Source organism: Ascidiella aspersa, chromosome 2 (genome assembly GCF_963924565.1).
Source record: "Ascidiella aspersa chromosome 2, kaAscAspe10.2, whole genome shotgun sequence".
Taxonomy (NCBI): domain Eukaryota; kingdom Metazoa; phylum Chordata; class Ascidiacea; order Phlebobranchia; family Ascidiidae; genus Ascidiella; species Ascidiella aspersa.
In genome coordinates, this window is record NC_139448.1 from 16,301,719 (window position 1) to 16,317,509 (window position 15,791).

The following is a 15,791-nucleotide window of genomic DNA, read 5'->3' on the forward strand; positions in this document are numbered from 1 at the left end:
TATCCGAATTTTGTGTGCGATAGGAAACTGGTTTATTTATTGATATAAAATAGGAAAATGTATTCATACCCAAACAATTGCAGGAGACTTACTGTTCGTTAATCCCTTATATTTCTTTCAACCCTCAACGGTCCGCATTACAATAATTAAACAGTGCTTCGCGGGCCACGAAAAATGATGTCGGGCCTGGGTTTGGACCACCCTGACTTATATTATGGGTATGTTTAGTGTTTACCGGTAGTTTTCTTACAAAACTATGTATCAGGACACTAATTACCAACTACATTTATATAGAAACAGAAAGTACACTAAGTGTATGTTTCCCAACGTAGTTTTTTTTTAAAAAGGTTTCTATCCATGTTGTTATTTTAACACCAATCTCATGTTGTTAGCTTCAAAAACAACCTAAACTACAATATTCAGCGAAGCAGTCCCCGTCAAGTTGCTAAAACTTATATGGCATGTAAAAGTTCGATTTTAAAACGGCCGAAAATTACAAAAAAACTTGACACTGATGGATGTGAGTCAACAAATAGGCATAAACATATAGCTGCCAGGAATAATATCAAGTTTGTAGAGCTCTTATGGCAAATGCAAATGTTTCTGGCAAATGTTTGCCAGAAGAGCTCTACAAACTAGGCATAAACATGTCCAGCACGGAATCGACTGCCGTCCCACATGTTTCTGCCACTCACAGTTTGTAGTTCTGAAACCAAAACAACTTAATGCAATATCGTTTGGTTATATTTTTGTTTGTTTAATTGTAAAGGGTTGTAATATCTGTATCCTTGGTGTCCGTCGCTGTTTCCCCACCCATGGGTCGTGACCAAAACCGGGTCGCCATTTTTTAGTTTGGGTCGCTAAGTGCAGTAGTCACATGAATAGTTTTATTTATAGAGATTCTGTGCAAGATTTTCCAAAAATTTAAGAACATTGAGGAAGCAGTAGCAAAACATGGCTTTTATTAACTAAATTCAAATTGTTAACGCTGCTATATTATTTGTGCTTTATTCACTTTAGGCCTATACAAAAGTTCAGTGAAATGAAATTGCTTTACTGTTAAACTTACGCTTAGTATTTGATTCGCTACGAAAAAAAGGTTCTAGTCTAGTGCATTCGCTGTGAGTCTACTAACAATAAGTTACCCACAACATTTATCGTTGTTATTTTTTCCTAGTGTGTTTAAGATGCCCTGATTGTCGCTCAACTTTTGCTACAATCTTTGAAGGATGCAAAACCTGCTAGTTTCCAAAAGACAAATATTTAAGGTTTTATCTCGCCATAATGTTTGTCGATCCACCACGCATATCTTCACCTGATAAAAAAAAAGATGGAAGAAGTTTTTCTACGGTCAACTTTTTTAAAAGCATTTGATTTCGGAAGGTCAATATGCTGAGTCCACATACTTATCATGCTGTACACAAGGGTGATTCCACGAGATAACCTTTTCCTAAAAAGATTTGATAAGATTGTAGGTTTAACGTCAAACGCATATCATTTATAAGTTGAGCATAGACCACAAGTGATAAGCATAAAAAGGTACAACTCAGTAAGAACGATATGAACATTTATTAAGCTAACAAAATGTCGGTACCAATTAGCCAATTTTGTTGTTGTTTTTCGAAAATTCAAATTTGTTTGCCATACTTTCATTTTTCCTAATGAAGCAGGAGTTAAGATTAGCTTTAACTGTGCTTACAGTTGCAATACCAAAAAATGGAATACGGACTTGTTATTTTGTCATACTTTATGCTGACTCAGGTAAGCAAAATATACAACTAAGGAAAATTGTGTGTTTGGTGACTTAACAGCCAAAGTAAAGCTTAACAGCCAAAGTAAAGGCAAGTGTTAAGGTTGCCTTATAGAGTAAACGCCCAATACTAAAAATATTTTCGTTGGTAATATTTCAGGCGAAGTTAGTTCCGCAGCAACTACGAGTAAGTACACGAAGCGGAATAGAGACGATCACTCGTAAGTTTTTTGCAAAACTTTTCTGTTGTTTTTGTAACTACAAATTTGAGGTTCTTGTGATCAAAAACAGGCTTTTGTTGTTTTAAATTACGTGATGGGATACTATTTTTACAAACACCTCAAACATGTTTTTAAGCAAAATTTTTTTTTCAGTTGTTGTTGGCCAACGATCCAACAATGAAATCGAAAGTATGGAGGACCTTGACATTTTCGAAATTAACAAAGGTAAAATTGCATTATTAAAAAAATGTCTGAAAGCTAAAATCCAACTGTAAACGAAATAGAGAGAATCATAACGCTCTTATTGGCTGCAACCTAAAATCTCTCTGAACAAAATATTTTGTCCTTAGACTTAGACCTGATCGGCGGAGACATCATCCCATCTTCCAAGACTTTTAGTTCCCTTCTGGAGGAAGCGGATCACTGGGATACCACTGAGATTCCGGTCGCCTACATGCCTGGACTGAATCTGCTGGTATAGTTTAAAAAAAAAAATTAATAAAAAGTGCCATAAACTGTTATTTTTTTTATTAACATGGATCATAATGTTTAATACATTCAACCAGTGTTGTAAACAAGTCATTTTGAAATGACTTAAGTCCCAGTCAAGTCATTTGAAAAATAACAAGTCAAGTCCCAGTCCAAGTCAAGTCCCAGTCAAGTCATTATGAGAGCAAGTCAATTTCAAGTCATGTCATTGACATAAAAGTAAACTGTTAACCTAATCAAATTGGTGAACTCGTCCGATTATAAGCAACAATTTGACTAAAAAATAACACAAACGCAATATACAGCAATAAAAGTGTTTAATGTGTAAAACTTAAGATAAATGTTAATGAAAAACACTTAATTAAATCCCAAGTTATTTGACAAAATGACTTAAGTCTAAGTCAAGTCATTTCTCGAAAAAACTTAAGTCAAGTCAAGTCATTTAAAAACAGTGACTCAAGTGCACTTAAGTCAAGTCAATGACTTAAGTCATTACAACACTGCGATTCAACCGATTTTTGTCAAAGATCTACTTAACCAGCACCTAATCGTTATCCAGCAATTTACATTTTATAAAAATTATGGATTTTCGTTTTTACATTTAGGCGATTGCATCAATCGAGGAAGCCCGGCGTGAATACGAGTTGCGAACTTGCCTGCGTTTTGTCGACAGAACTGATCAGCGAAACTATATCTTATTTCGCGCCCTAAACGGGTAAGTATACGTAACCTTAACCATACACAAACTGTTTATAGTAATTTGACATTAGACATAGTGTTACTATTTACCCTGGAGGGTTAACCCCTATTGCACCGTATTTTGATTCGTAAATTTCCAGCACTATATTGTTTAGAGATGTCCGGCAATGTCAAAAACTGTAGCATCGGTACTCGTCCTATTGTATCATCGGCGCTGATGTAATACCGCATTAATTTAGATATTTTAGCCAGGATGACAATCTTTGACTGAGTTTCCTAACGCTAAAGTAAATTTTGGGCTTATAACCTGGAAATAAATACCTTGAACGACTCAAATTTATCTATTTTGCCAGTTCCCATAGTTATGATACTTTTTAGTTAAATATCGGGTATCGCTATCAGAATAAAAGTATCGGTCATTCCTAATATAGTTTAAATGACTTAAATTACAAGCTGTTATTTTCGAGAAATGTTGATTTATTTCCTGCAGCTGTTTTTCGAGCGTTGGTCAAGTTGGTGGTTTTCAAACGATCTCAATCGGAAGTGGATGCGAGAGAATGTCTACCGTCATCCACGAGATTATGCACGCCATTGGAATCTACCACGAACAATCGCGCACAGATCGAGACGATTACGTCAGAATCGCGCTTGAAAATGTCGACGACGGTACATCACTATACGGAGTATATACGCCTAATCCAATTATCGGAAAAATATAATAATTTAAGCTTCTCAAAAACGTACGCAAGTCAGTCGTTCCACTTATAACTGAGGAGCAAGTAACGCAAAGGTAAAACCTACATTTACAAGTTAGTTACTCCCGGTGCTGTCGCTATATATACCGACTTTGCTATACGCAAATTAAGGTTTAAAGAAATGTTTCTCAATCCGTTTATAAATCTGACCGGAGTGTTATATATCTATACCTATATTCTAGATCTAGATATTTTAATCATATAGATCAGTGGTTCTTAACCTTTTTTCAGCCGCGCCCCCCTTTGGTAATTTTCTCATGCCTTGCGTCCCCCTATGAAAATATTTCGACATTTTGCAATTAAATATCAGTGAGAAAACAGGAAAATAGTGAAGGGTGTCGTTGGGCGCGCGAGGCGCGAAAAATTTTGAGTTTTAATTGGTCGAATTGGCTAAACTGCAACCGAAGAGGCGTTTCGCATTGGGCACTCAACAAATTGCGCGATCTCGACACACTGATTTTATCGAGCTGATTTTGACAAACGTGTTGCGAGGGCATTTATTCCACAGTTGTAAGAGTTATGATGTCGAGCGCAAAAAATGTCAAGCGCAAATATTAAACATTGCGTTATCGTGTTTCAAAAGATGTAACGACACACAATACAACGGCAATATTGCAATAAACAATATAATTTCGCGCAAAAAAAGTTCGACTCCCCCTGTTGCTATAGCCTGTTATCATATATAAAATATGGATGGAAAATATAGTCCAAAAGGGCGATAGCTTTTATCGTTTATCTATAAGTTAATTTAATAGCGCGGTGAAACCGTTGATTTTCTAAAAGGGAATTGGAAGATTCGCGCGCAGCGCGAAAATTTTTGCAGTTTTAATGTTAAAGTTGGCAAAAAACAGAGTTTGTATGTAGGAATTATGCCTAACCCAAACGAAACCATTAAAATCACTGCAAAAAGTTAAAATATTGAAGTCGAGCTCGCGCCCCCCCTTAGAATTCCTTGGCGCCCCCCCGGTTAAGAACCGCTGATATAGATACATATATATATAAAAATAAAATATCAATATATGTGTATATATATACATATATATTGATATTTTATTTTTCATTTTCCAAATGATTCTTTTATAATCAGGCAAGGAGCACAATTTTAACACTTATGATTACGATTTCGTGGACGACCGAAGAGTTTCGTACGATTACAACTCCGTAATGCATTATGGAGATACCTCGTTCTCGTAAGTTTTATCTGTATTATGTTGTTATTCGGTGTTTTTTTTCACATCGACAACTTTCCATTCGATTCTGGTTTTAGTCTGAGTACTTACTTTTCTGATATAGGTGTACAATAACGTTAAGCAAATTGTCTCTAAAACTGACTGAAATCTATATACTTACAAAAATTAAAAAAAACATTATAATTATGCTATAGCAATTGAAGGAAATCTTATCGAAACAATTTTGGGCAAAAGAGTGTTTTTTTAAATCAAACCTGTTTTAAAAAAAAAGTTATATTACCTTAACACTATTACAGAAACAACGGCCTTCCGACCATTGTCACCCATGACCCCGCGTTCCAAGATGTAATTGGTCAGCGTAGAACATTTAGTGAGGGTGACGTTACCAAAATAAACAGGATGTACAAATGCAGTAAGTTTTATCCTGTCTGTTTTTGAAAGACTTGAATTCTCGTTTGCTTGCAACAAAACATGAAAAAATACTTAACGATACATGTTATTTGTGAAGTATCAACTAAACAAGGAATAACAGTAACATATATGTTGTTGTGGTAAAGTATAAATTGTTGACTGATCAAACGTGAAATATGCGTTTACTTTTTAAATTGGCAAGGCGATACGATAAGGCGATCCTATACTTGCGACTACGAGAGCACTGACGTGTGTGGATACGTGCAAGAAAATCCTACAGACGAAGCTGCTGGCTGGTTCAGGTACACCGTCGGTAAAGTAAACCAGGTAGTTACACCGGCAACTGTTCCTGGTTCTGACGGATCCCATGGAATTACAGGCAAAGGTAATACATTGTTTTGGGGCAAATGTAACACTTTGATCGTAAAAGAAAATACCTATTTGCAAGCGAATCTTTGTAAGAACCCTTCACATAAGTGTGTGCTTTTTGTCAACATTATGTTGATTCTATCATGATTAAGAATGGTTATTTTAAAATTTCCAACTGACAGGCTCATTTATGATTTTCAACACAATCAACTCGATTGCTGGAAAAGTAGCTTCTATGAAAAGCATGGTATTCAAGTCAGTCGCCCCTCATCAATGCCTCGAGTTCTCTTACTACATGGACCTGGTTGCTGGAAGCGGTGCTCTTATGAAGTAAGCATACCGACTTAAAGCTTTTATGGATACAGGACTTAGGGTAATTCCTACTATAATAGATTTATAGGCAACAGATGAACGAGAAAAAAAGCATTGTTTCAAAGTGTTTTGTATTATTGTCTGACATATTTTTTCTGTAATTTGAACATTGCAGAGTATACATCGCCACCATCGATCCTTTAAGCGGTGATATTCAAGAACTCGGGTCGCCAGTAACAACTTTAGCTGGAAACCACGAATCAGAGTGGAACACTGAGCGACTTACTATCGAAGCTCCTTCGCAGTACAGACTCGTCTTTGAAGCCACCTCAGGTAATGAAAATAACCTCCGGAAAGAACAACATCCACAAAAGGTTCTCTAAACTAATTCATGTTAATAGAAAACATAAAAATGCTCTACTATTTTTTGCTTTTAAACGACGCACGAATAAACATTTTTGTATTCTAATAAACGTTAAGCCATATAGGTTCTCAACCGGGGTGGCGCGGCACCCTTGGGTGCCATTTCTTATGCTCAAGGGTGCCGAGAAATATTTGAGAATCTTTAAGAATCTAATTTTTGCTCATCTCTTACAACTTTTTGTGTAAGATTAGAGTGGAATTAATCCAATTATAACGTTCTACGTTGTGTAGAGTTGATGTGTGTTCTTGCAGTTCCGATATTGTGACATTCTAGTGAATTACCTACAGTGAAATATTGTAGGTATGCCGCAATCTATTTAATATTTCGGAGGGATACCGCTAGCAATAAAAGCCTGAGAAACACTGCGTTAAGCGTGTGTGACTGTTTATTAGTGTTTGTTCATCAGAAAAAATAAAATCAGTGTATACGTTGTATGTAGGCAGTCAATCCTCCGATCTTATCGCAATCGATGACGTGAACGTGATTGACAAACCTTGCGAATCGAACTACTTCGTGATCAAGAATTACGCGGAACTAATTGACAGCGCATCACAAGGAGACTATCTCTACAGCCCTGTCCTTTACACCGAGGATGGATACGCCGTGCAGCTTATGGTATTGCTGCTGTATTTATGAGATTGGGTGCAATTTAGCGCCTTTAATTATGTGGCCCGAAAAAAAAAATTTTTTTTTTGGACACATGTTGTTTTTGTCCGAATTATTTTTTTTTTTTCAGTCAATTTTTTTGTTGTTCACTTTTGACAAGGAAAAAAACATAGTTGGAACATGAAATTTTCACAACTGGTAAATACCCTCCCAAAGTTGTTTCTAATATAAAATTTTTGTGCACAAGATCTAAGGGGAGGTTTTTAGGGGGGCAAAACTGTCATTTTTTGTTAATTTTGGTTTTAAGCACTTTTCAGAGATAAAAAAATGTAACAAAATCTGATATATTTATGTATGATGGATACATGACATATACAATGCTAAGTAACAAAATTTTAAACCTTACCCCTGAACTTTTCATCCGGGGGGTCAAAATGCACAACACTTTAGGAAATTTCAATGATATATTTACACTAGAAGGAAATGACATAAACATCTGAAAATTTCACAAATGTTAGAGAACCATTTAAAGCTGATGTTAAAATAAACATTTTACCTCTTGAAAAAAAGGGGAGTAATTTAGGGGGGTAAAATTAAAATTCGGCCGTTTTTGTGTTTAGAGGTGTCTAAAAAACTAAAGAAAACATTGTTAAATAGTTTTCAATTATAAAGACAAATTATAGATTGCTCTTCAGGCCAATTTTGAACTCCAATTTAAAATAATTAACCTATGGGGGAAAATAACTAAACAAAAATATAGAAATTAAAGTGATTTCATTCATAGAATAAAAACTGGAAAGTGGTGTACACTGCCTCCACAATTTTTCATTTCAATCTGCGGCGGTAAAATATGTTGTTTTGTAAAAGCAATAAGTTAATTTACTAAGCCTTTTTTTAAAAGGCAAGTCGCACGCGCTTAGTTTCACTGAGACAAGCCACTTCGCACAATGAATGTTGCACGCGCTGGACAAAAAAAGCACAGTAGGCAGCCAGACGCTTCGCGGCCAGAATAAAGCAAGCGATATGAACAAATTCTGCATTGAAGGTTTTCTGCCGCTAGGTTAGAGTATATAGCTGTAAAGAACTAAATCGAGTACGTCACACTATTGACTTTTGTCCCCAATGAGAGGCGTACAGGGGTGCAAGAAAAAATTGTCAAATATTTTTTAATTATAAAGACAAGTTATAGGTTTGCTTCGCAGCCAAATTTATATTAAGACCACTGGCAATCAATCTTGTAAAAGTGCACCATGTCCAACCTATAACACGCAACTTCGGGCCACATCCGCTTTTGCCTGCTAAAGCACCGAAACTGGAAGCACAACATTGGGAGTATATTGACACTGACAAATAAGACCCGTTGAAAGAATATAGAATAACTAAGGAATAACACCCTGGTAAAGTATAGTGGAACTGCGCTATACCCCCCTGGTATAATATAGTAGAACCGCGCTATAACCCCCTAGCAAAATATACAAAAACCGCACACCCTGTCTAGTTTGACATTATTTTTTTGGTGCCACCGATGGTTTAAATGCCTATTGCATATTTGTGGCGCTAAATCTTTTTCTTATGTTAAGATTAAAATAGTTTTATTTGAGCGGTGTAACCTTAGATGTACGGTACACCCTGCTGGTGTGCCGTTTCTAATACTCAAGGGTGCCGATAGGTATTTAAGATATTTTTTAAATCTGATATTTGCTCAATTGGTAAGCATCTTGGTACAACTATTTTTGTGTTGCTTACAAGTTGATTGTGTTGTTTCAGTTCAATTTGTGGTGACATTTCAGTAAAATACCCAACGAAAATTCCAGTAGGTTGCCGAAAATCTATTTAATTTTTTTGAGAAATTACTGATCTATGGCTACATTATCCAGAAAATATGGATGGTATTAGGTAACCATTATCCTTGTAGCGTCTACTTCTGCGTCCAGGCCTACGCAGACGCCCAAACGGGTACTTCAGGTTTGACGATTCCAAAACGCGCCCTCCTACACAGTTCTCTCCCCCAAAGACTCCACAAAAGCATCTAACCAAAACTTTATTATTGACACGCTTTAAAGGCTTGAAATGGCAGGACGAGCAATTATGTAGGCGAGTGAGCGGTTTTCTAAAATCAACGAATAGGCAAATTATATTTATATCAACAAAAAACAACAAATAGCACAAATCTCACCGAAACGTTTGTGCCTGGGTCTTCAATTAAATATGTGTCGGTACGAAGCCAAACTGTAATAATAACATGATGTTTAGGTTAGTTATTGTTGGCACAATGAAAACAATTGCCGTAACAATGAACAATAATGACAATTCTTACAATTACTACACACTGAGTTATGTTTACATGTACACTTACAACAACAACACTTACCAAAATATCAGCTTGCGATCAAATACACAGAAAATGTAACTTCACACAGTTAGGTCAAATTTAGGTTTTAAATTACTTCTGCAAAGGCATTAACAATAAAACATTAGCAGCTTAAAAACTCAGCAAACAAAACGGCTACGTTTCCAACAAAAAACGAGGCGACATCGTGACCGCATGAGGCGGTGTTTTTAACCATTTAAATTACACGGAAAGGGGAACAGTTTACAAAAATGTAGATTTGCGATGTAACAATCCTATTACCACTTTCGAGACTTTATTTATTTAAATTTTAAATATGATTACTGTAGAAAAGTGTATAAATATAAAAACTCTTTTTTGAAAACATTACAAATTTGAATAGATAGGTTTAAAAAATGCCACGAAAATGTCGAAGGCCTGTAAAGACCTTTCACAAGTTAAATAATATTAAGTTCCTTTATCCAGGTGTACCCAGTGGGCCGAGTCGACTCAGCTCCAGGTTATATGGCACTTTTCTTTATGTTGGCCAAAGGAGTGAACGACGACAAGCTGCAGTGGCCATTCCACAACCGACTGGTAAAAATGTCGGTGGTCGATCAGCAATCCGACACACTTACGCGCATGAATCAATTCAGTAACTACTTTACTGCGGAGGGTGGACCATGGGAAAAGCCTGTCACGGTAAATGCAATACAAGCCACTTATTAATGTCGCAAATTAAATGAACAGCTTATTTTGTTGTATTATTTTTTGGTATCTCAAACTTAAATATTGAGACATATCTTAGGTGTTTGATTAATTTTTGTTATACTTTGAAAGTGATATACAAAATACAGGGGGCAAAGGAAAGGGCAAAAGTATAAAGTGTGTATTATTTCTCATTTATTGCTTTCTAAAGAATTTTGTTTCTTTTTAAATTATTTTGCCGATAAAAAACCTTCAATTTATCCTATCATCCACAAAGGACATAATCGCTAACATGAAACAACAATGAATTTCACTCCACTGAACAATGAATTTAACTCACAGAGTCGCAACAGTGGATATGGATACAGGTCTTTCATGTCGTTGAGTGAGATCACCAATACAAGAAATTTCATCAAGCACAATTCGCTCATGATTTCTGTTGACGTCACTGGTAAGCAGCGTTAAAGTGCTTTGCTATAGCTGACACACTCCTTTTTTTGCTATAGCTGACACACTCCCGAAAAATTATTTAAATCCCGTACCAAAATTATTTAAAGGCAGTCTACAAGTTAGGATTCGTGTAAGAAAAATACCTTATATTACATAAAATGTTTTAACTTATTTACATATATTTACATTTTTGTATTGAATTTTTTAGTTATGTTTTTTAAAGAAAATAGGCATTTTAATAAGGTTTAAAATATATCGTACAATCAACTCATTTAAGTCACATGTATGATATCGTTTATAAAAATTTACCTATCCTGCCGGTAAGCCATTATACCGAGACATGTCTGTACTGATATGCTGCATACCACTTCAGAAATTTTAAAATCACTCTACAGATATGTCTCAATGGATCAACGCAACAACGTCTGCTGATCAAAGCCAGGTTGTTCGCCTGCCCAATGCCGACTACTTGGCCGTGGAAAGTGACCAGCACGAACAGCAACGAAAGTTCTCAACAGAACTGAATTCTTCCATCGGAGAGGAAAAACACGAACAACCCGTGTCCGAATCCGCGGCAGTTGCGATTGCAGTGGCATGTGGTTCCATCGTCTTTGTTCTGATTGTCTTCGTGCTTTTTGCTTTCAGCTACCAGCACCAGAAGCAGATGGGTGATCTTTTTGACACTTTGACGTGAGTATATACAGATGTTTTAAGTAGGATCCACAGGCGTCTTTAGAAAGCTGTGTATTTCTATAAGTAACTGATCTCCTGTTATTAGCATGTTGGGGCAAAATCTCAACTTGTACCGAAATAAGATTTTTAACTTAAGCTCTGGATATTTTTAAAGAAAACTTAAAACGAAACTTTTGTTAAAATTTAAAATTTAAATTTACGGCAAAATCACCTCGAATCAGACCTGTAAGGAGAAAAGCTCCATTGATATTACGGTAGGAATTATAGCGTTTGAATGTATTTTGATAGCAATTTAATAAATATTTTTTGTATTAAAAGTGAAATAACATTCTACTATTTTTTTATGCGTTCCATCAATTAAAAGATCTACCTTTTGATGTAGGACAAATGCAGGTCCTTCACTCAACTTGCATGTGTTTAACAGGAAACGAAACAGGTTTCAAACGTATCCCGACAACAAAAGTGCTTCATTTTCGGTAAAATCCAGAAAAGACAACGTTAATATGACAGCGTAGATGCCGAACACCTTTAATATTGGATCATCTGCTGACAAATCGAACACTGGACCCTTATGCGCTAATTGCTTTCGATGTGTCAAATCGATTTACCGTGTGTGAATTACTGATCTAATTTAAACGTGTCAATTACCAAATCGGGTGATAAAAAAAAGAGTCACGGACATATTTCACATTTTGATTATTCTAAGAAAAATCTTAGTCTAAAAAAACGTAGGATTATTCTACGATAAAACGCATGGCGTAACGACATAGAAAATTTCAAAATGCTATGAAACGAAAATTAAAAAATGCAGCCTGGAAAAGTGTATTCATTTCAGAAACGAGAAAACGTATTTAAGGAGTAAACAAAATTTCTAATTAGCTTTGCACCCGGAACACAAGCTTGCGCACGAACTTATTTGTAATCGTTTATCATTTAAGGCCCCAGGCAATTGAAGGGGAAGCAGAGCAATTCCACTTCTGCGTAGAGCGTGACTGCAGTTGCTTTCGAGAACGACTCTCAAGTAAGCCGCTGTAATAATACATTTGCAGTTGCTAGTAGGTTTCGGTGATTGTACAGGCTAGTTATTTCGAAGGTGATCATGGTTAATTTAATGGTCACGTCAACCGTAAGATTAGCTCGACAGTTAAAACAAAGTTTAGTAGCTTTTAATAGAACAAAACCAAGAAAATATTGCATATCAGAATAATTTATGTTCTTTGTAATTTGTGTCGCAGAGAATACATATGACTTCATTTTCAGTAAACTGATATGATTCCAGAAACAGATGAATCGGATTCTGAGCCAAACGAGGATGAACCTATCAAGGTTTATGACATACGATGGGCAGTTTTAGTTGTAGCTTCGATAGCAATATCTTTGAGAGGTTATAACCAATCGTGTTTTGGTATTATTAACGACGTCTATGCTGAATACTTTTCAGTATTACCATGGCAAATCGATTGGTTTGTGGTGATTCAGTCAGTTGTATTCTTCTCGGCCTCACTGCCCATGACTATGGTTACGAAACGCCTCAACTTTAAAGTGACGATATGCCTTATAACGGGAACGCTGGTATTGGGATTTATCATTAGCGCGTGTGGAATCCTATCGCGTAATGCGGGATACGAACTTGTCTTGCTGGGTCAAGGTATCATGGGGTTTAGTAACATTTTGTCGTGGTCAATTGCCCCAGCGACTGCTGCAATTTGGTTTCCACCATCACAAGTTGCTGTGGCTGTAGCAGCACAAGTTGTGGCACGAGGGATTGGTGAAGCAATCGGTTGTATTTTACCGCCCCTCCTCGTCAACGAAAAATCTTCACTTCAGCAGGTATTGTTTTTAGTTTGTGTTTTGATCAATAAAACTTGAGTTGTTCGAAAATAGTTATTGATCATATTTTTTCGCATGTCAAATTTGAGGTAATACGTTTACTGACTGTTTTGTGATAAATAAAAAACAAGGACGCCGAAATAACGAACAAAAATAAGTTTAAGGATCTTATTCCATGTAATAGCTAAATTGTGCTATCATTTTTGTCATTATTTTACTCGCCATCCAAAATCCCAAACATTTCCAAAATCGCATTGTTTTAACAAACTATAAGGAAACAGCAAGATAAACAACAAACGCGTTTGCGATCAAAACTACGATGCACGCATAAACGACAGTCGGTATTCCCTATAATCCCCTAGTAACATAATTTAAATTATTTTGGCCGGCCGCCACGTTGGAGCGCCGCTTGGTAAATAAACAGCCCGGACAATGCAGCAACATTACGTAAGGATATAACAAGCCAGACCTACGTACGACGGTTGACTAACTTAACCTAATTTAGCGTAACCTTTTTTGCAGGTCGAAATGAATCTTCTTTGGATGTTCATTACTTTGGGATCACTCGCCTTCTTGCTTTTTATCGTATGCGTTACGGTGATGAAAAGCAAACCACGTTCACCGCCAAGTCGCGCCCAGGCTGCTGCCATTCGCGTAGCCCGGAGAACGCAACCTCGTGATTTCAGAAGCGCAATTGCTGAATTCTGGGCAACGGTTAAGACGCTGTTTCGTTCAAAGACATTTGTGTTTGTTTGGCTTGTTTTCGGCGCTGTAAACCCGGTTTTGCGTAACAGTAACATTTTACTTTCTTCAATGCTGAGAAAACATTTTGACTGTCAAAGGGATATTGATTGGCAAGTAGGCGTGGTCCTATTGATCGCGTGGTCAATGTACACGGTGGGTGGTTTTATCGCTGGTCCTTTGATCGCTTACACGCGTCGCTACAAGGAAATGGTTCTGGTAAATGTTTTATTCCTGTTTGTCACATGCCTGTTTTTGTTTGTTGGAATATACACAAGCAACCTGATAACGGTTTACATCGCCGTCAGTGCCCAGGGTCTTTTTCTAGGCATGGCAAATACTTCGCTTTTTGAACTGCTGATTGAGGTTACTTATCCTCAGCCGGCGATGTTTGTTACCATGATTGCAATAGTCGTAATGGGCCTGTTTCGGTTGCTGTACCCTATTATAGGAAGGGTGATTTTAAAGTTTGCCGGTGCAACAGCGGCAACATCTTTTCCTATCGCAACAATGTTCCTTTGCAGTCTAGTACTTTTTGCTCTGAAACCCGAATATAACCGTGAATTAGCCAACTCTAATTCTGAAAGCAGTATTTTGCTTCAATCTAATGGTGGTGAAAAAAGTAACGATTAAATATTTTCTATTTGTGAAATATTTTAACACCACGACGACGCAGTGAAAAAATATTCGATTCACTTTTCTATACATTTTGCTTCTTTATTTTTTTGCGTTACAGTCAACAAACCTGTATTGTTATTACACAGCCATTGGTTTATTTGTGAGTTATGCAATTACCATTATTATATGTTTGACTGTTATGACGTAATTATTTTGTTAAATCTTTTTGTTTGCAGATTTTTTAAAAACACAAATCGTTTTTAACACGTGTAATCGTAGGGACAAAAAATAGCAAATATGTTTGCCAGCTCGATCCTTGGAGAAGTGGTTGCGGTAAACTCAAGGTTAGAACTCACTCGAGCAACTTGAAGACGTAAAATGTTGATGACATCGAGCAACGCGCCATGAATTCATTCCATACCCCCGCGAATTTGGCGAAGATACGTGGATGACACGTTTGGTATAATAAAAAACAACCTGATACAGCAGTTCCTGGACAACTTAAACAGCTTGTATGGAACCGATAATAAAAATCACAATGGAAACAGAGAACAAATGCTTAATTTTATTTCTGGACTCATAACGCATTCAGATCGCTACTTGAATTTCAGATCAACACAAACGCTCGGTTGTAAACGCCCTGCTACACCGAGCTTCAAAACGTTGTACTAACAATGAGGACGAAGTTAACGAAATTGAACATGTTAAAAAGGCTATGAAAATAAACGGATACCGGCCCCGACTGGCTGTTCAAACCCCAAAACAAATCTAACCATTTAACAGCTAAACCAGAATCTAAAGGTCTGGCTTTTATTCCTTACATTCCAGGTCTGGGAGAAAAATTAAAACGCATTTTGAAAAGTATTTTGAAAAAAGTTTTCAAACCGGCCAGAAAAATTGGAAACATTTTACCTTCACCAAAAGATTCAGTTAAACCAGAAAAATAACGTCGGTTTGTACTTCGTTTACACCAGAAGAGCGATTTCTATCTATTGATATGTTGCCTGGTGGAGCTAACTCTATGTAAGATGTTGATGTTAACTTTGATCGCACACAATCACACATACTTTCCTACAGCCTTTTGTTGAGCTACCGGCAATGTTTTGAAACAACAATGGAACAATTGTTTCAGTAATTTTTATTCAACAATTCTTATCATAATTCGATGGTTGTCGGTAGCAGAAAGCGGAAGTAAT

At 36.5% G+C, this 15,791-nt stretch overlaps 2 protein-coding genes across 2 annotated transcripts; both read left to right on the forward strand.

Annotated features, from left to right (window-relative positions):
* The first annotated feature begins 2,096 nt into the window (after positions 1-2,096).
* LOC146164006 (meprin A subunit alpha-like) lies at positions 2,097-11,407 on the forward strand. Its single transcript, XM_083380651.1, has 13 exons — positions 2,097-2,196; positions 2,322-2,446; positions 3,066-3,175; positions 3,650-3,825; positions 5,002-5,104; positions 5,401-5,516; positions 5,718-5,900; positions 6,067-6,214; positions 6,372-6,529; positions 7,060-7,235; positions 10,042-10,257; positions 10,606-10,714; positions 11,109-11,407. Exons 1-13 carry the CDS (start codon positions 2,097-2,099, stop codon positions 11,405-11,407), a joined length of 2,019 nt encoding a protein of 672 aa, XP_083236777.1.
* A 1,248-nt stretch (positions 11,408-12,655) lies between these two features.
* On the forward strand, positions 12,656-14,728 carry LOC146164007 (choline/ethanolamine transporter FLVCR2-like). The gene is made up of 2 exons (XM_083382649.1): positions 12,656-13,236; positions 13,759-14,728. The coding sequence occupies exons 1-2, from the start codon at positions 12,676-12,678 to the stop codon at positions 14,608-14,610; spliced, it is 1,413 nt and encodes a 470-aa protein (XP_083238775.1). The 5' UTR covers positions 12,656-12,675; the 3' UTR covers positions 14,611-14,728.
* The last annotated feature ends 1,063 nt before the right edge of the window (positions 14,729-15,791 follow it).

Coding starts and splice junctions, on each gene's coding strand:
- LOC146164006 (XM_083380651.1), top strand. CDS start 2,097: ATGTTTTTAAGCAAAATTTTTTTTTCAGTTGTTGTTGGCCAACGATCC. Junction 3,176..3,649: donor TTATTTCGCGCCCTAAACGG/GTAAGTATACGT, acceptor TATTTCCTGCAG/CTGTTTTTCGAGCGTTGGTC. Junction 6,530..7,059: donor CGTCTTTGAAGCCACCTCAG/GTAATGAAAATA, acceptor CGTTGTATGTAG/GCAGTCAATCCTCCGATCTT.
- LOC146164007 (XM_083382649.1), top strand. CDS start 12,676: ATGATTCCAGAAACAGATGAATCGGATTCTGAGCCAAACGAGGATGAA. Junction 13,237..13,758: donor AAAAATCTTCACTTCAGCAG/GTATTGTTTTTA, acceptor CCTTTTTTGCAG/GTCGAAATGAATCTTCTTTG.